The sequence below is a fragment of the Mandrillus leucophaeus genome, unplaced genomic scaffold (assembly GCF_000951045.1).
Source record: "Mandrillus leucophaeus isolate KB7577 unplaced genomic scaffold, Mleu.le_1.0 Scaffold319, whole genome shotgun sequence".
In the NCBI taxonomy this organism is placed as follows: domain Eukaryota; kingdom Metazoa; phylum Chordata; class Mammalia; order Primates; family Cercopithecidae; genus Mandrillus; species Mandrillus leucophaeus.
Window position 1 is genome coordinate 510,276 of NW_012103354.1, and position 22,166 is coordinate 532,441.

Below are 22,166 nucleotides of genomic sequence, written 5' to 3' on the forward strand. Positions count from 1 at the left end.
TGAGGTCAGGAGTTTGAGACCAGCCTGGCCAACATGGTGAAACCCTGTCTCTACTAAAAATACAAAAAATTAGCCGGGTGTGGTGGTGGGCACCTGTCATCCCAGCTACTCAGGAGGCTGAGGCAGGAGAATGGCTTGAACCCAGAGGTGGAGGCTGCAGTGAGCCGCGATTGCGACATTGCTCCAGCCTGGGCGACAAGAGCGAAACTGTCTCAAAGAAAAAAAAAGTTACTGAGGCTTGAGTCTCACTCTAGAGATTGTGGTGTAATTGGTCTGGGCCGTGGCATCCCTGTAGAGATTTTTAAAAGGTCCCAGGTGGTCCTAGCGTATAACCGGAGCTGAGAACCGCTGCCTGGAATACCTTCTCTCCCTAAGATGAGTTACTTCTAGGATGCTTCTTGGTCTTTGGTATAGGTAGGCCCCAGATGGCTGTTTCCGGCCCCTCCCACTAGTGCCATGACCCCCTTTCCCCCAGGTGCAGTCAGTGTGAGCAGAGTCTAGGTTCAAGCTGTCCTTGCTTTATTGTCTTCTACAAGCCTCATTTTTCTTTTCTGTGAAAAATGTTAGGACTTACCCTTCTCAGGTTTTGGTGAGGTTACATATGATAATGGTGTGTTACCTGTCTCAGGGATTGGCCTGTGACAAGGTGCTTAACAAAGTCCTTGCTCTTTTCTTCTTCTCCCCTTTCCTAATAATTTCCAGTCAGTGACCAAGTGCTTTTTTTTCTGTAAAGCAGTGAATTCGATTCTAGATAACATGTATGTGTTTCCTATCCTCAAAGCCATCGCTTAAGCTCTCGTTAAGGAGGCAGGACACTTAGGCCTAAAATCTAATAGTCTGTGGGGTTGAACTAGGGAAGGGCAGAGCTGGGCTGGGCAGACAAGCTGTGTATGGTTTAGGAGTTGACGTAAAGGAGGGTCTGGTCTCGGGGGACCAACCTGAGCCTGCCACTCGGGGAGGATCAGCTTATCTGTTATTACTAACAATGGGACCTTGCCAGTTTCCTGAGGAGGGATTTTGGTTTACATTTGAAAATCTTGTACTGAACCATTTATGCTGTTCACCTGAGCCCTTTCCCTAGCCATCATTCCCTGAGGTTTCCCTGGTCGCTTGAGTTCTGACTCTAATGTGCATTCGTCTTTTGCCAGATCTGTGTCGAGGGCAATATTGCAAGTGGGAAGACGACATGCCTGGAATTCTTCTCCAACGCGACAGACGTTGAGGTACGGCCTCCACGCTAGGTTTCAAGGAAGCCATAACCTAGGATTTTCCTGTTGATGGCTCTCTTTTGTTATTGCAGAAGCTACAATTTCTATACTTTTATAGTCATTTTCTTGCCTTCTTCCCTTTCCTGTTTTTACTTCTGTTAGAAATATATGTATGGCCAGGTGTGGTGGCTCATGCCTGTAATCCCAGCACTTTAGAGGCTAAAGGAGGAGGATCACCTGAGCCCAGTAGTTTGAGAGTGGCCTGGCCAACAAATTATCCCCTTGATGGGATAATTTATAGAGGGTGTGGACTAACCTTGTCCAATAGGACTATAATTTGAGCCACAAGTGCAAGCCACAGGTGTAATTTAACATTTCTAATAGCCTCATTAAAAAAACAAAAAGGGCCGGGTGCTGTGGCTCAAGCCTGTAATGCTAGAGGCAGAGGCAGGTGGATCGCTTGAGCCCAGGAGTTCCAGACCAGCCTGGGCCACATGGCGAGACCCCATCTCTACAAAAATATGCCAGGCATGGTGGGGCGTGCCTGTAGCCCCAGCTACTTGGGAAGCTGAGATGGGAGGATTGCTTAAGCTCAGGCAGAGGTTGCAGTGAGCTGAGATCACGCCATTGCACTGCATCCTGAGCAACAGGAGTGAAACCCTGTCTCAAAAAAAGAAAAAAACCCACAGAAAATAAAAAGGACATTTTATTTCATATAACGTATGACAAATGTGATCTTGTCAACATTTAATCAATATAAAAATCACCAATGAGCTATTTTGCATTCTATCTTCTTATACTAAGTCTTTGGAATATGATACTGGTTGAGCATCCCTTATCTGAAATGCTTGAGACCAGAAGTGTTTTAGATTTCAGAATTTTTCAGATTTTGGACTATTTGCATAAACGTAATGAGATATCTTGGGGATGGGACCCAAGCCAAAACACGAAATTCATTTGTGTTTCATATATAGATAGCCTGAAGGTAATTTTATACAATATTTTAAATAATTTTGTGAATGAAACAAATTTGTCTTAAGTATTTATGTGTGGAATTTTTCATTTGAAGTGTCATGTCGGTTTTCAGAAAGTTTTGGAGTTTGAAGCATTTAGGATTTTGGATTTTTCAATTAGGGACGCTCAAACTGTTTGTAAAATAAGTGTAACTTAGAGCATATCTTAATTCGACTGGTCACATTTCAAGGTCTCAATAGCTGCTTGTGGCTCATGGCCACTGTATTGGACAGTGCAAGTGTTGACTGCCCTAAAGTCTGGTTAGGAAAAGAGTCTACATGGGTGAGAAGAAAGGTCAGGCTATTGAGCAGGGCTAGAAGTGTGACATCCGAGACAGCAATGTCTGAGCAGTGGGTATTATTACTATGCATAGGCAATTAATTTAATTTCTAGTTCATTTAAAGCGTAGTCACTAAAACTAACTTCAGAGATGTTTAAGAATCATCTCTACACTAAGACATTGACCTGTCTTACTTGTTCTAGATTTTAGTGGTTTAATCTTCTCTATTGATGGCTCTCTTTTGTTACTACAGAAGCTACAATTTCTATACTTTTATAGTCATTTTCTGTCCTTCTTCCCTTCCTTTCCTGTTTTTACTTCTGTTAGAAATATATGTATGGCCAGGTGTGGTGGCTCATGCCTGTAATCCCAGCACTTTAGAGGCTGAGTGGGGAGGATCACCTGAGCCCAGTAGTTTGAGAGTGGCCTGGCCAACATGACGAAACCACATGTCTACAAAAAGTACAAAACTTAGCTGGAGGTGGTGGCATGTGCCTGTAGTCCCAGCTGCTCAGGAGGCTGAGGTGGGAGGATTGTTTGAGCCCAGGAGATTGAGGCTGTGGTGAGCCATGATTGTGCCATTGAACTCCAGCCTGGGTGACAGTGAGGCCCTGTCTCAAAAAAAAAAAAAGAAAAGAAATATATCTATATATATAGTTTGATAAAAATAATAAACATTGTATAGCCCTTGTCCTGCTGTGTTCATGTGCTGCTGTGCAGGAAAGAGTTAACATAGCAGACCTAAGACTTCTGCCCTTTAGAAACACCTGCTTGCAAGGGTGGTCTTTGGCATCTGGGAACTTAGATCTTGGGAGTGCCCCCACCATTCCTAACTGATAACAGGCTCTCTGCCTAAGCTGTTTCTGCAAACAGTGTGGTTTATGCTGACACCTGCTTTCTTCCTGGGAGTGCGGAATTTTGGTACATGTCAGGAAGTGGCTGCCTGCATGGCTGAGCGCTGATGAAAACCTTGAACTCCCAGGTTCAGGCCAGCTTGCCTGCTGGACAACATTTCACATGTATTGTCACATCTTGTTGCCTGGGGAATTCAGTGTGTACTGTGCAGTTCCTCTGGGAGAGGACCCTTGGAAGCTTGTGCCTGGTTTCCTCCAGACTTTGTACCCTGCCCTTTTTCCCTTTGCTGATCCTTTTTTCTTTTGCTTTCTTTCTTTTTTTTTTTCCCCCGAGATGGAGTCTCGCTCTGTCACCCAGGCTGCAGTACAGTGGCATGATCTCAGCTCACTGCAACCTCCACCTCCCAGGTTCAAGCAATTCTCCTGCCTCAGCCTCCCAAGTAGCTGGGATTACAGGCGCCCACCACCATGCCTGGCTTTTTTTTTTTTTTTTTTTTTTTTTTTTTTTGTATTTTTAGTAGAGATGGGATTTCACCATGTTGGCCAGGTTGGTTTCAAACTCGTGACCTCAAGTGATCCACCCGCCTCAGCCTCCCAAAGTGCTGGGATTACAGGCGTGAGCCACTGTACCCGGTCCCCTTTGCGGATCTTGTTTTGTGTCCTTTTGGTGTAATCCATCTTAGCTGTGAGTATGACTGTGTGCCGTGTCCTGTGAGTTCTCATGGATCATCAAACCTGGGGAGGAGGGGGGTCTTGGGGACTCTTGACACCTGTCCTGAGTGATATGACTCTTAATGGCACTTTAGAAGTGCTTATAGTCTCACTGAAGGCCTTGGAGCTGATTAACAACAATGATAGTTAACATCCAATGAGTATACTGCTATTTGCCCAGCACTGTTAAGGGTTCATCATAAATACTAAATGATCTTATCCTCCCAAGAAGAGTCCCTCTGAAGTAGGTACCATTTTAACCGCAGTTTTAGATGAGGAAACCATGGCTCAGTGAGGTTTAGTGGCTTGTCCAGGGTCACTTGGCCAGTGCGTGATACAGCCAGATCCCAGCCCAGGCTGTCTGGCTGCAGGGGCCACACCCTTGTTTGGTTCTTCTGTGCTATGAAGAGCTTTCTTGGCTTTAGGAAGACCACTCTCCCTTCAGATCTGAGCTCCGTGTCCCCTGACCTTCCCAGCGAGGTTATGCTTCCTGATGGAGCATTCCCTGGCCGCTCTGTACCTCTCTTTTATACCACTTCTTGGGGTTTGAAAACATGTTGGCTTCTGTGATTACCTGAGTAATGTCTGCTTCCCCTGGTAGGCTTAAGGTTCTGTGAAGGCAAAGGCTGAGCTGGTTTTGCTATTGTTGTATCCTCAGTGCCTAGCGTGGGTATCTGGCAGACAGTGGGCACTCAATAAATGTTTGTTGGGTGACACTGCTATGGATGAAGCACCCCTGAACTGGGTCGGGGAGCAAGGCTCCTTGTGACCCAGACTCTGGTGGGCCTATGTGGTGTTGTGTATGCTACTTAGGGGCTGGGAAGAAGATCTAGAAGAAGGAGAGGGGGTTTGAGAGGGGCAGTGGGAGGGCATATTTGAACTGGATTTTGAAGGGTATATAGTTTTCCATGTGATGAAAGTTGATGTGAAGTGGGATGGGGTGGGAATGCTGGGCACAAGAAACAACATAAGCAAAGACACAGAGGTGTGAGGGTGAGGGGTGATCCCTTCCCTTCCCTCCCCTCCCCTCCCCTCCCCTTGCCTCTCCTTCTTTCCTTTTTGAGATGGAGTCTTGCTCTGTCACCCAGGCTGGAGTGCAGTAGTGTGATCTTGGCTCACTGCAACCTTTGCCTCCTGGGTTCAAGTGATTCTCCTGCCTCAGTCTCCCAAGTATCTGGGATTACAGGCATGCGCCACTACATCTTGCTAATTTTCGTATTTTTAGTAGAGATGGGGTTTCACCATGTTGGCCAGGCTGGCCTTGAACTCCTGACCTCAAGTGGTCTGCCTGCCTCGGCCTCCCAAAGTGCTGGGATTACAGGTGTGAGCCACTGCGCCCAGCCAGGGTGGTTACTTTTCAGGAGTTCCATGCATTGCCTGCCTTTGGTCTTTTGTCACCTATGGCCCCTTCTCACATGTACTCTGAAAGTTCCCAGGTGGATCCTGGCACTCTGAAGATCTTGGCCTCAAGAACACCATTTAAATCTTTTCTAGCGCACACCTGCATACCCAGAAAGGCTCTAGCAGAGTCTGGGGTTGTCCCAGATTTGTGTGTCTAGACCACAGATGGAGGCTCTAGAAATGCCCAGCAGAGATCCTGATATGTGTCTGAAAACACACAGGATGTTGGAGAAATTGGCAGTCATCCTAAAAGGTACAAACAGGACCAGAGGGAAAGAATGCCTCCAATCAGTGAGACAGGGAGTGTACTAAAGAAACAGGGACTCTCAGCAGCCAGCGCACCCAGTGCAGTGATCAGAGGCAGGAAATGGAGGCAGGTGGCCTGCCCAGGCCTAGCCCTGTCCAGTGTCCCTCCTGGCTTCACCCACCCACCTGCCAGCTTGATGTGGTAGGCAGGCAGGGCTGGGATAGAATACATTGAAGAGGGATGGACAGAGCCAGCTCTGACCTTGGGGCGGCTACCAGGGCAATAGAGAGGTAGGACGTACCTATGCTTGGCACGTTGGGTACAGGGATGGATAGAGTTGTTCTCAGGATGTTTCTGGAAGTAATGTGAGGAAGCCGTGTCTAGTTAGAGTTGTGACCTCACAGGGGTTGTCAGCTATTTTGGCCTACCTTGGGCACCCAAATTTGGATAGTCTTTTTCTCTCTTTTTCCCTTCTCTCCTTGCTTTCCCCTCAACACTTACATACTTTTATAGGATTCAGCACTGAGAAGCAGCAGTTCTGATGTTTTCTTTCCTTCCAGGTGTTAACGGAGCCTGTGTCCAAGTGGAGAAATGTCCGTGGCCACAATCCTCTGGTGAGTGGGTTGTTGATTGCATGAACCCCCGGCTTCCCCTTAAGCACCCGAGAATGGTGATGCCTCTGCCTGAGCCTGAGACTGCCCAGGCATCCTCTGTGCTCTTAGCTGAGTTGGAGAAGACCAGGGAGGGACAAGCAGAAAATGGTGGCATGTTGGTGTTCTGAGGTCAAGGATCTCTGAGGCCTGCGTGGCTAGGCACAGAGCCCAGGGACTTCCTATCCCATACTATTCCCAGTGGCCAACCTTAGCCACTAGGGGTGTTCATTTCTTGTTGCTCATTCCAATCCTCCCCTCCCCTAGAAGAAACCTATCAGAACCCAGGACTTCTCAGACCTAACCCCCCAGGACCTATCTCTAAGTAACCAGGATCCTTGGTGGACCCCTGACTTGGGTTTGCAACTTGGCCCTGTCTAGTAACAGGGGCCGCCTCTGGCTTACCTGGAAGCCGCCAGCCTGCTTTCCCAAGGGTGAACCTAGCAACAGGGGTTGTAGTGTGCTGTGGCCCTTCCTTCACCTTCCCCATTTTGAGGTTCTGCTCTGGCTGCTTGAGAGAGATGGGTAGAATCTGGGTCCTGCAAGAGTTAGAAGGGGATGTTGGTTCTGAGCTCCTGTCCCGTGAGGTAGGGATGATTAGTCTCATTTTTCAGTTTAGGAGATTGCACTTAAATAAGTTGCCTGAGGTCACACAGCTAGTAAATGGACTTGGAAGCCTGTGCTGCCCCCTGATTCTTTTTTTTTTTCGAGATGGAGTCTCAGTCTGTCTCTAGACTGGAGTGCAGTGGCGCGATCTCGGCTCACTGCAAGCTCCACCTCCCGGGTTCAAGCGATTCTTCTTCCTCACTCTCCTGACTAGCTGGGACTACAGGCGCCCGCTACCATGCCCAGCTTATTTTTGTGTTTTTAGTGGAGACAGGGTTTCAGCATGTTGGCCAGAATGGTCTCAATCTCCTGACCCACATGATCCACCCACCTCAGACTCCCAAAGTGCTGGGATTACGGACGTGAGCCACCGTGCCCGGCCATGCCCCCTGATTTTTAGCAACACAATTGGCATCTCCTGTGTGGTTCATTAGACTCCGAGTTCTACTAGGAGCAGGGACTGTGTCTACTTTGTTCACTGTTATTTGCTAAAACCTAGGCGCATTGCCTAGCACTTAGCAGGGGCTTGTGCATTCATCCATTCATTCAACCAATATTCAGTGCTTGTCAGCCACGTGGCAGACACTGTTCTGGATGATATGGCAGTGAGAAATTCGAAGCTCTTGCTCTCCTGCCCCTAGTATTCCAGTGTGGGGAGCCAGAAGGCAAACATATAATCTGGTGGGTGGTGATAGGAGCTAGGAAGAAAACTAAAGCAGGTGAAATGATGTTTCTTAAATAAGGCAAAACCTCTCAGTCTTTCAATAAAGAATCCTAAAGAGACATGAGAAGAATTTCTTCTCTGTGCATTCACGAGAAGATGGAATGCCAGTCATCTTCTTTGAATATCACAAAGAAACCTCTGTAACCTTCATATTCTCTAGAAGCCAAGGAGGAACCCAGGCTCGGTTATTAAGTAAGACAACTAGAGTTACAGGTGTTAGGGATCATAAGTGACATTTCCCAGGACAGAATCACAGCCTCAGAAGTCTGAGTGTCCTTGTTACAGATAGCCTCTTCAATGAGAGTTTCCTAATAAAAAATACAATAGAAGTAGCTATTTTTATATAAGTTTCCACTCTAGACCAAAAGAAAGATCGATACTTTGAAAAATCTTAATTCATCACTTTATCTGAATTGGTTTTCTGATGCAGAAACATGACTGTTTCTGCGGCCATCAGGCAAGAGGGAGTGTTTCTCCTAGCCTTCATGAGGTTTTCTTTCAACTGCTGTCAGAGGAGTCTGCAGTTCTCAGTGAAGAGCACTGGAGTTTCATTAGTTTGCACCAAGAGAAAAATGAAAAGCAAAAATGAGGAAAAGGCCGAGTATGGTGGCTCATGCCTGTAATCCCAGCACTTTGGAAGGCCAAGATCAGAGGATTGCTTGAAGCCAGGAGTTTGAGACCACCCTGGTCAACATAGTGAGACCCCCATCTCTAAAAGAAATAAAAAATAAATAAAATTAATTTAAAAATGAGGAAAAGAGCAGAACAGGTTTCTTAGCAAGTACGCTGGAGCATGAAGTGTTTTGCACCTAGAGGGGATGGAGAGTGATTGAGTAGGTGGGTGGGCTTCTGTTTTACATGAGATAAGTAGGGAACGTGTCTATGATAAGGTGCCTAAACATGAGGGTGTGAGCACTGCAGATACCTGGATGAAGAGTGTTTAGGCAGAAGGCGCTGCAGATGCAAAGGCCCTGAGGTGGGACCATGCTTGGCATGTTTGAGGAACGCTAAGTAAGCTCATGTGGTTGGAAGCCAGCCAGGCCAGAGGGAGAGTTGTAGGAAATGAGAGAAGGCCCTGTGGGCCATGATAAGGGTTTGGATTTCATTCTGCTTGCAATGGGAAGCCACTGGAAGGTTCTGAGCAGGGGAGTGGCAAGAACTGATTCAGGTTTCACAGACTCACTCTGGTGGCTGGGTAGAGAACAGACTGCAGAGGGCTCAAAGCCATTCACTGAATGACTTGTGCGCATGTTCCTTGGTGATTTTATTTTATTTTCTGAATTTCCAAAGAAAAGGAATTTATTTTTTACAGTTAGAGCAGCTGAGAAGTCCAAGGTTGAGGGGGTGCATCTGGTGAGGGCTTTCTTGCTAGTGGGGACCCTTCAAAGAGTTCTGAGGTGGTACAGGGTGTCACATGGTGAGGGGGCTGAGCATGCTAGGTCAGGTCTCTCTCCCTTTTCTCATAAAGCCACCAGTGTAAGATAGCCCATTAACCTATTAATCCATGAATAGATTAATCCATTCAAAAGGGCTGTGCACTCCTGACCCAATCATTTCTTAAAGGCACCACCTGCTACATACTGCCACATTGGGGATTAAGTTTCCAACACATGAAATTTGGGGGATTCATTCAAACCAAAGCATTACTTTTTAAGGATTATCTTAAAGAGCTTAACTTTTTTTAAAATTTAAAACTTATTTATTTATTTATTTATTTATTTGGAGGATCTTGCTATATCACCCAGGCTTGAGTGCAGTGACACAATGATAGCTCACTGTAACCTTGAACTCCTGGGCTCAAGTGATCCTCCTGCCTTGGGCTCCCAAAGTGCTGGGATTATAGGCATGAGCCATTGCACCTGGCTTTCTTTTCTTTATGCTAGAAACATTCAAATTATTCTCTTACAGCTTTTTTTTTTTTTTTTTTGAGATGAAGTCTCACTCTGTTACCCAGGCTGGAGTATAGTGGCATGATCTTGGCTCACTCCAACCTCTGCCTACCAGGTTCAAGGGATTCTTCTGCCTCAGCCTCCCAAGTAACTGGGATTGCAGGCATGCGCCACCATACCCGGCTAATTTTTTTGTATTTTTTTGTAGAGATGGGATTTCACCATGTTGGCCAGGCTGGTCTCAAACTCCTGGCCTTAAGTGATCTGCCTGCCTCAGCCTCCCAAAGTACTGGGATTACAGGCGTGAGTCACTGTGCCTGGCCTCTTCTAGCTATTTTGAGATTCACAACAGGTTATTGTAAACTATCGTCACCCTATTGATCTATCTAACACTAGGTGTTACTTTTTCTATCATACCATATATTTGTACCCTTTAATCACTTCTCTTCATCCCCCTCTCTCCCCTACCCCTTCTGGCCTCTGGTAACCAGTAATCCACTCTGGAACTCCTGACCTCAAGTGGTCCTCCCACTTTAGCCTCTGAGTAGCTGTAATTACAGGCTCAAGCCACCGAACCCAGCAACTGTCTAGCTCCATGAGATCCGTTTTTTTTTTTTTAGCTCCCACATATGAATGAGAACATATGATATTTGTCTTTCTGTGCTTGGCTTATTTCACTTAACCTAATAACCTCCAGTTCCGACCATGTTACTGCAAATGGCAAGATTTCATCCTTCTTCATGGCTGAATAATATTTCATTATGTATATATACCATGTTTTCTTCAACCATTCATCATTGATAGGCACTTAGGTTGATTCCATACTTGGGCTACTATGAATACTGCTGTAACAAACATGGGAGTGCAGGTATCTTTTTAATATACCGATTCCCTTTCATTGGAATATATACCCGATAGTGGGATTGCTGGATCACATGGTAGCTCTATTTTTAGTTTTTTGAGAAACCTTCATACTGTTGTCCATAGTGGCTGTACTAATTTACATTCCCAACAAATATGTATGAGGGTTCTCCTTTCTCCACACGTATCGCCTGTCTTTTTGATATAAGTCTTTTTTTTTTTAAACAGAGTCTTGCTCTGTCACCCAGACTGAAGTGCAGTGGCATGATCTCAGCTCACTGCAACCTCCACCTCCTGGGTTGAAGCGATTCTCTTACCTCAGCCTCCCAAGTAGCTAGGATTAAAGGTGTGCACCACCACACCCAGCTGAATTTTTTTTTGTATTTTTAGTAGAGACGGGGTTTTACCATGCTGGCCAGGCTGGTCTTGAACTCCTGACCTCGGGTGATGCACCTGCCTTAGCCTCCCAGAGTGCTGGGATTACAGGCCTGAGCCACCGCCCCTGGCCTGATAAAAGCCATTTTAACTGGGGTGAGATGATATCTCGTACTTTTGATTTGCTTTTCTCTGATTATTAGTGATGTTGAGCATTTTAAAATATACCTGTTGGCTGTTTTTATGTCTTCTATTGAGAACTGTCTATTCAGATTTTTTGCTAATTTAAAAATCAGAATTTTTTTTTTTCCTACTGTTGAGTTGTTTGAGGTCCTGATATATTCTGATTATTAATCTTTTGTCAGATGGGTAGCTTGCAAACACTTTCTCCATTCTTCGAGTTATCTCTTCACTTCGTTGATGGTTTCCTGTGAAGCTTTATAGCTTGATGTAATCCCATTTGTCTGGTTTTGCTTTAGTTGCCTGTGCTTTTGGGTCTTACACAGAAAAGTCTTCGCCCAGACCAATGTCTTGGAGCATTTCCCCAGTGGTTTCTCTTAGTAGTTTCTTAGTTTCAGGTCTCAGATTTCTAAGTCTTTAGTCTGTTTTTGATTTGATTTCTGTATATGGTGAGAGATAGGGGTTTAGTTTCAGTTGTTCTACATGTAGTTATTCAGTTACCCCAGCACCATTTATTGAAGAGATTGTCCTTTCCCCACTGAATGTTCTTGGGGCCTTTGTCAAAGATGAGTTGGCTGTAAATGCCAACTCTATTCTCTATTCTGTCCACTGGTCTTTGTGTCTGTTTTTATGTGAGTATCATGCTGACGTGAGTACTTACAGCATTACAAAAATTTTTTTTGAGACAGGGTCTTGCTCTGTCACCCAGGCTAGAGCACAGTTGGCATAATCATAGCTCAATGTAACCTTGAACTCCTGGGCTCAAGCGATCCTCTTGCCTCAGCCTCCAAGTAACTGGGACTACAGGTGTGCACCACCATGTCTGGCTAAATTTCCTTATTTTAATTTTTTAGAGACGAGGTCTCACTTTGTTGCTTAGGCTGGGCTTGAATTTCTGACCTGAAGCAACCCTGCCTCCTTGGCCACCCAAAGTAACAGGATTACAGGCAAGAGCCAGTGCACCCAGCTGTTACTACAGCTTTGTAGTAAATTTTGAAGTCAGGTGGTGTGATGCCTCCAACTTTGTTTTTGTTTTTGCTTAGGATTGCTTTGGCTCTTTGGGGTCTTTTGTGGTTTCATATCAATTTTAGGATTTTTTTTTCCTATTTTTGCAAAGACTGTCATAGGTATTTTGATAGAGATTACATTGAATCTGTAAATTGCTTTGGGTAGTATTGTCATTTTAACAATATTAGTTCTTCTAATCCATGAGTGTAGAATATCTCCTTTTTTGTGTGTGTTATCTTCAGTTTCTTTCATCAGTGTTTTATAGTTTTCCTTGTATAGATCTTTCACTTTGGTTAAATAGATTCCTAGGTATTTTACATTTGTTTATTTATTTGTTTATTTTTCGAGACAGGGTCTCACTCTGTCGCTCGGGCTGGAGTACAGTGGTGCGATCTCGGCTCACTACAGCCTCTGCCTCCTGGGTTCAAGCGATTCTCATGTCTCAGCCTCCAGAGTAGCTGGGATCACAGGTGTGCGCCACCACACCTAGCTAATTTTTTTGTATTTTTAATAGAGACAGGATTTTGTCATGTTGTCTAGGCTGGTCTTGAGCTCCTGGCCTCAAGTGATCCGCCCGCCTGAACCTCCCAGAGTGCTGGGATTACAGACAGGAGCCACTGTGCCTGGCTGTTATTTTATATTCTTTGTAGCTCTTGCAAATGGGATTCCTTTCTTGATTTCTTTCTCAGATTGTTCACTGTTGGTGTGTATACGTGCTACTGATTTTTGTACGTTGATTTGATTCCTGCAGTATTACTGAGTTCGTTCATCAGTTCTAACAGTTGTTTGGTGGAGTCTGTAAGGTTTTTTTTTTTTTTTTTTGGTAATTTCAACTTTTATTTTCGTTTTGTGGGGGTACATGCACAGGTTTGTTACCTGGGTATATTTCACGATGCTGAGGTTTAGGGTATGATGGATCCCATCAAGTAGGTACTGAACATAGTACCCAATAGGTACTTTTCAACCTTTGCCCTCTCCCTTCCTCCCCACTCCAGGAGTCCCCAATGTCTATTGTTGCCATCTTTATGTCCATGAGTACCCATTGTACCCTCTTGTAAGTACCCACTTAAAGTGAGAACATGCAGTATTTGGTTCCCTGTTCCTGCATTAATAAGCTTAGGATAATGGCCTGAGTCTTTAAGCTTTTCTAAGTGTAAGATCATGTTGTCTGTGAACAAGGTTAAGATGACTTCTTCCTTTCCAATTTGGATGCCCTTCATTTCTTTGTCTGGCCTAATTGCTCTGGTCCCTTGGAGACTTTCCATAGGCTCCTATGATAGCTGTTACCGTACCGTCCTCTAATTGTTTCAGTGTCTGCCTTTGTCCACCCTGCTGTCAGAGCCCTGTGATCATGCTGGGTTCATCTTCAGCCCCAACCCTGCGTGTGTAGATTTCTTGAGCTGTCCTTCAGTGCCTTGTGAGACCAGGGTCCTCCTGCAGATGCCACTCTGACGGAAAGTGCTGTGTTTTCCCTTCTGCAGGGCCTGATGTACCAAGATGCCTCTCGCTGGGGCCTTACGCTACAGACTTATGTGCAGCTCACCATGCTGGACAGGCATACTTGTCCTCAGGTACGTTTCAAATGCTCAGTTTCAGCCTTCTTAAACGTTTTCTTCAGACTTGGGGTATGTGATTGCCAGGAAGGGAAACTTCACAAGGAAGCCAGGCTAGGCCTTCAGTGCTGTGCAGGCCTCTGTGTGTGGGGCCAAGGTCACTGGCTCCTGCAGTTCTCTTCTGACCAGCCTCTAGTGCCCCTACCCACAAACCTCAGCCAGCCAGGTGGTGCCCCTGTCAGGTCAGGACCACTGCTGGACTCAATGCCGTTTCACTCAGTTCTTCTCAAAGTGTGGTCCCTGGACCAGCAGCAGAAGCATCACCTGGAAACTTGTTAGAAATGCATATTTTCAGCTGGGTGTGGTGGATCCCACCTGTAATCCCAGCACTTTGGGAGGCCGAGGCATGCGGATCACCTGAGGTCAGGAGTTCAAGACCAGCCTGGCCAACATGGTGAAACTCCATCTCTACTAAAAAATACAAGAATTAGTCTGGCGTGGTGGTGCGCACCTATAATCCCAGCCACTTGGGAGGCTGAGTCAGGAGAATGGCTTGAACCCGGGAGGCGGAGGTTGCAGTGAGCTGAGATTGCATTACTGCACTCCAGCTAGGGTGACAGAGTGAGTCTCCATCTCAAAAAAAGAAAAAAAAAAAAAAAGAAATGCAAATTTTCTGGTCACATTCCCAGACCTGCTGAATTATAAATTCTAGGGATGAGGCCCAGCAATCTGTGTTTTATCAAGCCCTCCAGGTGACTTGAATGCATGCTTTGTTTGTTTTCATATTTGAGAACCACTAATTTAACCTTCATGGGGTCTGGCTCTTAGTTCAAATTCTTGAGACAAAGAATCTGATTGGTTCAGCTTTGGTCAGGTGTCCAGCCCTGGTTCAATCAGGTGTTGGGTACAGGACCCCAAGGCACAAACATGGCTGCTTAGGCCTATTCCATCAGTGAGGGTGCATCTAGAGACAGTCTCTTAGAAGAAAGGGGGCTGAGGAGGTCCTGATCGGCACCTATGTTTCAAGGCTGTAAGCACAACCTATGATGCCAGCTTTAAGGCTCTGCATGAAGGAGACAGACTATCCCTACAGCATTTAACACTGGCACAGCTGCTGGACTGGACAGTTCAGTCCCAGTCTGGGTACCTGCAACAATAGCTACCATTCTTCTGTAAATCTGTCTTTTCAAATTGAAAGATGTGAGCGGGACCTTTTTGGTGAGTAAAAATTTCCATCTCCCCAAATATCTGTCTAAATGACACAAATCCACAAATCAAAAGATCTGAGGTTAACGCATTTTGCCTTTGCTAATCTGCTTTTCCTGAGCAGGCACTCAATTGCAAACCTAAGTTGTATCTAATGATATTTGGATAGGCAGGGGTGTAAGTGTGCTCCTCTATTTAAGGAAATCTACCTTGGGAGGCAGAGAGAGATGGACAGACCAGGAAGGATGAGCAGAAGGAGACAGAAGGATGAATGGGGAGCTAGGAAGTAAGGAAAGAGAGGATGGAAGAATGGAAAGGAAGATGGATGGGCAGAGGATGGATGGACAGAGGGACAGCAGGGAGAGGGAAGAAATGCCTGGGTTTTCAAATGCTTTGAATCTGCCTCGGATTTGTTGGCCCAGGTTCCATGGGTGCTGTGGGCCATGGCCAAGTGAGAGTGCTGTTTGTCTGCTGGGCATCAAGGGTCAGGCACCTTTTGCTTCCCAGAGGAACGCTGGACAAAGGGCAAGATCGTCTACAGAGGGGGTGAGCATCCTGGCAGAGAGGGATGCTGTCAGGCTGTCTTCCTCCCTCTTGGGCATCGTCCTTCCCAGTTTCCATGGGCAGAGCCCCCAGAACGTCACCGCCAACCTGACCCTCGTGGGGCTGTACTTCATGCTTGTGGTCCCTCCACTTAAGCAAAGTCACCCTATTTAGGTCCGTGATAGTCACCACATGTTGCCACAAGTGGACAGCTTTGGATGGTTTCTCCAGGGCATGGCCATGTTCCAATTGAGCCTCACCTCCCATCAAAGAGGTGGCTGCTGATGAGCCATCAGCCTCAGCATTGCTGGGCCATGTATGCAGCTTTGGGGTGTGGGGCAGGTCAGGGTGGAAGGGGCACATAGCCTGAGCCTGGTGGCAGATGTGGCTTCTCCTCCCAGCAGAGGAGTGAGGAGGTCCTCCTGCCTCACTCTCTCCTCCGCCTTGATTCTCATATTCAGCAAAGTCCCCAGGCAGGGGAAGTAACAGACATTTCTCAAGGCCTCCTGGCTGTCTCCTCTTCCCCTGAGTTTGTGATTCTCTTTTTGTTTTCCTTTAGGTGTCATCTGTACGGTTGATGGAGAGGTCGATTCACAGCGCAAGATACATTTTTGTAGAAAACCTGTATAGAAGGTACTGTAGTTTGCATAATTGATAATTTATTAAACTACTAAGTTTTCAAAATGAAATAGAAACTTGTTTATTTGATTGACATACGGAGTACCCACTGTTGTATCAGTTAACCACTGCCATAGCAACGTGGTATAACAAACAGCCACTAATCCTCATGGCAGACAGCTATCTGCATTCGTTGCCCAGTCAGCCAGGTTGGTCACCAGGCAGCTCTGCTGACCTTGGCTGGGCTCAATGAGATGTCTGGGAATCAGCTGATGTAGGAGGGCCTAAGCAAGGGTGACTGGAGGTGGCTTATCTCTCTTCCTCTTGCCTGTCACCCTCCTTCTGGGACCAGCAAACCAGCCCAGGTGTTCACTTCTCACGGTGACAGAGGGTAGAAGCAACAGCAGAGATGCAAGGACATGTCTTCAGGCCTCTGCTCCAAGTTAGCTAACATTCCATTGGCCAAAGCAGGTCACATGGTCACATGAGCCCAGGGTGGAAAGGTGGGAGGGTCCAGTGAGTTACACACCATGGTGCAAGGCTATAGGGAAGGGTGGAGAGTTGGGCAAGTCAGACGCATGATGTGCATCGCATTTGTTGTGTTTTTCACTAAAAGCTTCCCTCATGAGAGCGGACTCTGTGATATATACCTAGTTAGGGGGCTTCTGGTGGCCCGTCAGTGCCAAGGGCTCAGGCATGGGGCCCTCCATCCCTGTGCTTAGAGACTGCTGATTTCTCAGGGTCTTGGGGAAATGGGTTGCAGACCCCACCTGTCCCCGCTGTGAGCTTGGGATACTGCTGTCCCTCCCTCTCAGAGCTGTTTGGATGTCAGCGCTGAAGGCCCTTCCTCCCACTCTCATCTGCAGCTGCCTTCCTAAATGTCGCCCTGTCTCCTAGCCCTCCCCGACCACCCTGTCTAGATAGGGCAAGCTCCTTGTTAGTCTTTGTTTCGTTTTTGGTTTTGGTTTTTGTTTTTTGAGGCAAGGTCTGGCTCTATCACCCAAGCTGGAGTACGGTGGCATGATCTCAGCTCGCTGCAACCTCCTTCCCCCAGGCTCAAGCCATCCTCCCGCCTCAACCTCCCAAGTAGCTGGGACTACAGGCACACACCACCACGCCTGGCTATTTTTTTTTGTATTTTTAGTAGAGACAGGATTTCATCATGTTGCCCAGGTTGGTCTTGCACTCCTGGGCTCAAGTGATCCTTCTGCCTCGGCCTCCCAAAGTGCTGGGTTTACAGGTGTGAGCCACTGTGCCTGGCCCCCTTGTTATTCTTAATGACCTTCTGTTAGTTTTCTTTGTAGTATTTAAGGCAATCATATGAAATGATTTAACCAATTATGACCTACAAAAATGGCAGTTTTGTGTGGTTCAACTTAGTATGTGTCTAATTGTTTATTGCCTGCCCCACCCCTCCACACGGGACCATAAGCTCCTAAGGGCGGGCACCAAGTTTGGTGTCCTTGCCTAGTGTGGACCCAGCACAGAGCGAGCTCCTGGTTGATACTTGTTAGCTATTGTTGGATGAGGGGACCTGCGACTGTGCTTTGGTCTCCAGCCCAACTTGTTCCCCAGGCTCTGGCCCCCTGCTGTTTTGTACCTTTCATTTGAGGGGCCGCTAAAAAGGCTTCTCCTAGGAGCCCTGAGCTGCCATGGATCATACTTTTGAGCCTGTATCACCCCCCCAAAATGAGAGCCTCTGCTCAGAACATCAGAGCAATGCTGTGGGCTCAGGGGCTGGCAGCCAAGGTGAGTCCTGGCTGTGGCTTTGCCCCCTGACCTCAGACTTTTCTTGTGGGCTGCAGCTTGCCCTCTCAGCAGGTGGCATTCCTGACCTTAGAGCCCCATTTTCACCTGACAGGCTGGGTTTCCAGGTGTCCACTGCTAGGTTTATCTAGCCCTCTGCCCTCAGCTCCTGCTCTTTAGCACCTCAGCCAGAGGGAGGACAGGCAGGACAGAGGAGAGCGAGAGCAGAAGGGAGCCCCTGTTATGTTTGTGTACTGCTCTGCTTAGAAGTGTACTGCTCTGATTAGAACTGTAGCCCAAGGTGGAGGTTGCAATGAGCCGAAATCACACCACTGCACGCCAGCCTGGGCAACAGAGTGAGACTCTGTCTCAAAAAAAGAACGGTAGTCCGAGGAACAGATCTTGGCGGTGGGGTAGGATTTGGTCTCTGTGAACCTCACAGAGTGGGGCTGTGTCTGTCTGTGAATCACATTCAGCTTGGCCTGTTTTGTGTGGGCCCAGTGACTCTTATTGCTTTTTTTTTTTTTTTTTGAGATGGGCTCGTGCTCTGTCACCCAGACTGGAGTGCAGTGCCATGATCATGGCTCACTGTGGCCTTGATGTCCTGGGCTCAAGAGATCCTCCCACTTCAACCTCCTGAATAGCTGGGACTACAGCACATGTCACCATTTCTGGTTAATTTATTTCTTATTTTTTGTAGAGACAGAGTCTCCCTGTGTTGCCCAGGCTGGTCTCAAAACTCCTGGGCTCAAGTGATCCTCCTGCCTCAGCTTCCCAAAGTACTGGGATTACAGGCATGAGCCTGATTACAGCTGTGCTTGGCCTGATGGCTCTTTTTGAAGCTAGTAATCTGGAATGGAATGGCCAGAGGTTAAGGGGAGAGGATAGAGTGTGGCATTTGGTGGGCCTGGGTTCTATCCCGGCTCTGAAGTTTGCTCTGTTTATGAGGAAGACCAAGTTTCTAAATTTCTCTGAGCCCATCTCTCATCTCTGATTCCTCTCATCCATCTTTGAAGAGCCTTTTGACCTGCCGCCTCCTTCATGTCTTAGGACCCTTTTGCGGGTCCTTGCCCACCTTGGTTTTTATTAAATTTGTGAGTTGCCCAGTCCCACCCCCAAACCTATAGGCCGCCCAGCGCCAGGTAGATTTCCTCAGGAGCCATTTGTCTTTGTCTGGCCCGGGTCACAGTTCCTGCTGATGGCCACAGGCTTTGGTAACTCCCACCCATGGTCCTGTGTCATCACATTTCTGATGTGTCAGTTCTGTATCTCCCAATCTCTATGGTTATGGCATTGGTCCGGATGACATGGGCCTCGCCTGGAGCTGTTTTGTGGGTGGTTTAGGAAGAGAATGTAGCTTTTAATTTTTTTAGCTCTTTTCCTGCCCTGATGACTTTATATTTATGTCTCTCCCCGGCCCTCCCAGAATGCATGGCCTCTGTGGTTAGGATTTCTGTGGGACAGTGAACCACTTACAGTGTCCTTCTTTCTGTTCTTGGGATCTAATTGTTTTAAGTTCATATGGCTTTCCGGGGGCCGAGATTCCGCTGAAGACCTTGTTGGAGCCTTGAGACCCATCACTGAGATCTCTTGAAGCCAAAAGCTGTCAGTGGGCATGTGGCCTCGGGCACTCCAGAGGCTGCTGGGAGCACTGTGGCTGCCCGGAGGGCCAGGCTATCCACCATGGTCTCTAGGGAGATGAGAAAAGGTGGTGTTCCTCAGACCCTTTCATGGAAATCCTCTGAAGGCAGAGGAAAGCTTCCCATAGCACTGCTTACTCATCCTCCCAGCCCCTGTGGTCCAAAGCAGCCACCTGCCAACAACCTGGAAGTTTCTTGGAGTCTCCTGTTTTAACCTAGAATTCATTAGGATTTTGCATTTTCCTCCATAGTATGTTCTTGTTTTGTATCTAAAAATAATAATTTACATACTTACCATTGAGGACAATGGATGCTGTATTAAACACCATGCTTTGCATGTGCCTTGGAGTTCCCACACCCTCAGCCACATACCCCAGAGTCCCTAAGTCCAGGAGGCAGAGAACAGAGGGGTAGGGGCATTCAAAACACCTTCCCAGGGCGTGATTCACTTGTGAACTGCACCTGCTTATGTGTTCCCTGGAAACTGGGGCGTCTGCTCTCATGGTTAAGGAACAGGGCAGGGACCCATGGACAGGAGCTGCATTTGTTGTCTGGTTGTTGACCCTATTGGGCAGATACGGAACTGAGAAAGGATTACAAAGCCAGTGCTCCTTCCTGATCGGGCAGGAACTAACCACAGGAGGGGAACGTTTTTTGAACCCTGCTGTGTGGGGGCAAGCAGCAAATGAGGAAGTGGCAGGAGGCATCTAGATTTCTCTCATCAAGGCCAAAGGCTTCAGGGCCCACTGGGGCCCCCAAAGCTGAGAATCCTGAGGTACTAGCCCCAGGGGGAGACTCTGCCTCTTCCAGACAGGCCTTACTCTAAGCTTCTCCCACGATCACCTGTGCATCTTGTTTACGGGTAGATTCCGCTTCAGTAGCACTGAGGTGGGGCCCGAGAGGCCACATTTCTAGCAGGTGCCCGGGTGGGACCACACTCCTGCTGGTCAGGGATCACACTTTGAGGAATATGGGCCTTACAAAAAAGTGGCAGGGCCAGGTGTAGTGGCTTATGCTTGTAATCCCAGCACTTTGGGAGGCAGAAGGGGAAGGATCACTTGAAGCCAGGAGTTCGAGACCAGCCTGGGCAACAAAGTAAGACCCCCCAAAAAAAATAAAAATTAGCTGGGCCTGGTTGTACACATCTGTAGTCCCAGCTACTCAGGAGGCTGAGGCAGGAGGATTGCTTGAGCCCAGGAGGTCAGGGCTGCAGTGATCCATGAGCATGCCACTGTCCAAGTGACAAGTGACTTAGTGAGACTTTGTCTAAAAAATAATAAATAAAAAAGGCTGGTAACCAGGTGATCCACAGGGCACCCTCCATCCCTGTGCTGCGACCCTTTTCCCCTGGAGTTCTGACGGTGAGGTGGGCTTCCTTGGGGCTTCACTGGACCTTTGGGGGTCATAAGAGCAAGAGCCCTGGCCTGAGGATTGTCTTTGGGGCCATGGTGAAAAGTTCTGCACGGTGCAGGATTTCCTGTTTCCTGCACCTGGCCTGTGGTTTCTTAATTTCACCTTTGTTGCTTCATATTTGGGTTGCTGGGGGCTATGTTGTGTTACCTTTGTTTTTAAGGTTTCTGAACTTATTCCTAGGCCAAGAGTCAGGCAGCCATAGGGCAAAGTAAAAAGTATTTTTAGCCAGAGCCACAGAAAGGATGAAGGGAAGGAATACTAGAGCTTGGCTACTCTCCAGACAACTCCAGCTGCCCTCGAGGCAGCGGTCATCCACAACAAAGTATTACTGAGAAAGTATATGTGGCTTTTTTGTTTGTTTTTGAGATGGAGTCTTGCTCTGTTGCTCAGGCTGGAGTGCAGTGGTGCGATCTCAGCTCACTGCAACCTCTGCTTCCCAGATTCAAGCGATTCTCCTGCCTCAGCCTCCCAAGTAGCTGGGATTACAGGCGCCCACCACCATGCCCAGCTCATTTTTGCGTTTTTAGTGGAGGTGGAGTTTCACTGTGTTGGCCAGGCTGGTCTCAAACTCTTGACCTCAAGTGATCTGCCCACCTCAGCCTCCCAAAGTGTTGGGATTACAGGCGTGAGCCACTGTGTCTGGCCAAAGTAGATGTTTTTAGAGGTTTCTGCTCCTCCAATGCAGATTACTATCATTGTTACTACCTATGCAAAATGTAGCATAAAACCGAGTTTGGCTGGGTCCTTTGCCCATACCTAGAATAAGGTGTCTTGGTTCCCACCTGCAGGGAGTTCAGCCGGGTACTGGGAACCACACGGTGGCATGTGGGGCGTCAGCTCCTGCCTGGGAGCTCGTGTTTCCTCATTTCCTGGGATGCTCTAGGAAAAGGCTTCCCAAAATGCCGTGATGGGGAGCCCTTCACAAGGTGGGAGGGCACATTACCACTGCCCCTTCAGTGCTCGAGTTAGTCTTTTTCTCCCTCTCAGAAACTCTTGCAACCTTGGTTCGGAATCTGTGGGGGTCTGGATAGAAGGGTGTACGGCAGGCTCAGGTCCCCAGAAAAGTCCACATGTTGGAATCCTGCATCTCCTCAAAGTAAAATTTCTTGAAAGGTGTTCTTGCTCTTTGGGCCGTGAACAAATGAAGAGCTCGTCAGGGGAGAGACCCGCCTCTTCTGGCACTGTCTACCCCGGCGAGGTTGGGGTGTGCAGAATGTAAGTGCGGTTATGCCACCAGGGTTCGAGAGGGCTGTGTTAATTGCTGGAGAGGAAGATTCCAGTTACACAGTGTCGTTAAAGATGGGAACTTTTTTTTTTTTTTGGAGTCGGAGTTTTGCTCTTATTGCCCGGGCTGGAGTGCAATGGTGCAATCTCGGCTCATTGCAACCTCCACCTCCGGGTTCAAGCGATTCTCCTGCTTCAGCCTCCTGGGTAGCTGG

At 47.4% G+C, this 22,166-nt stretch overlaps 1 protein-coding gene across 4 annotated transcripts in view; it reads left to right on the top strand.

Annotated features, from left to right (window-relative positions):
- Positions 1-22,166, top strand: part of TK2 (thymidine kinase 2, mitochondrial) — a 40,169-nt gene that overhangs the window by 5,946 nt on the left and 12,057 nt on the right. For 2 of the 4 annotated variants that reach the window (XM_011987885.1, XM_011987884.1), the window contains exons 3-6: positions 1,149-1,223; positions 6,276-6,329; positions 13,490-13,579; positions 15,870-15,943. In XM_011987885.1, coding sequence (XP_011843275.1) covers positions 13,496-13,579; positions 15,870-15,943 — 158 coding nt within the window. In that variant the 5' untranslated portion in view covers positions 1,149-1,223; positions 6,276-6,329; positions 13,490-13,495. The remainder of the gene's footprint in view (positions 1-1,148; positions 1,224-6,275; positions 6,330-13,489; positions 13,580-15,869; positions 15,944-22,166) is intronic. The other 2 variants (XM_011987886.1, XM_011987887.1) reach the window with 2 other exon arrangements.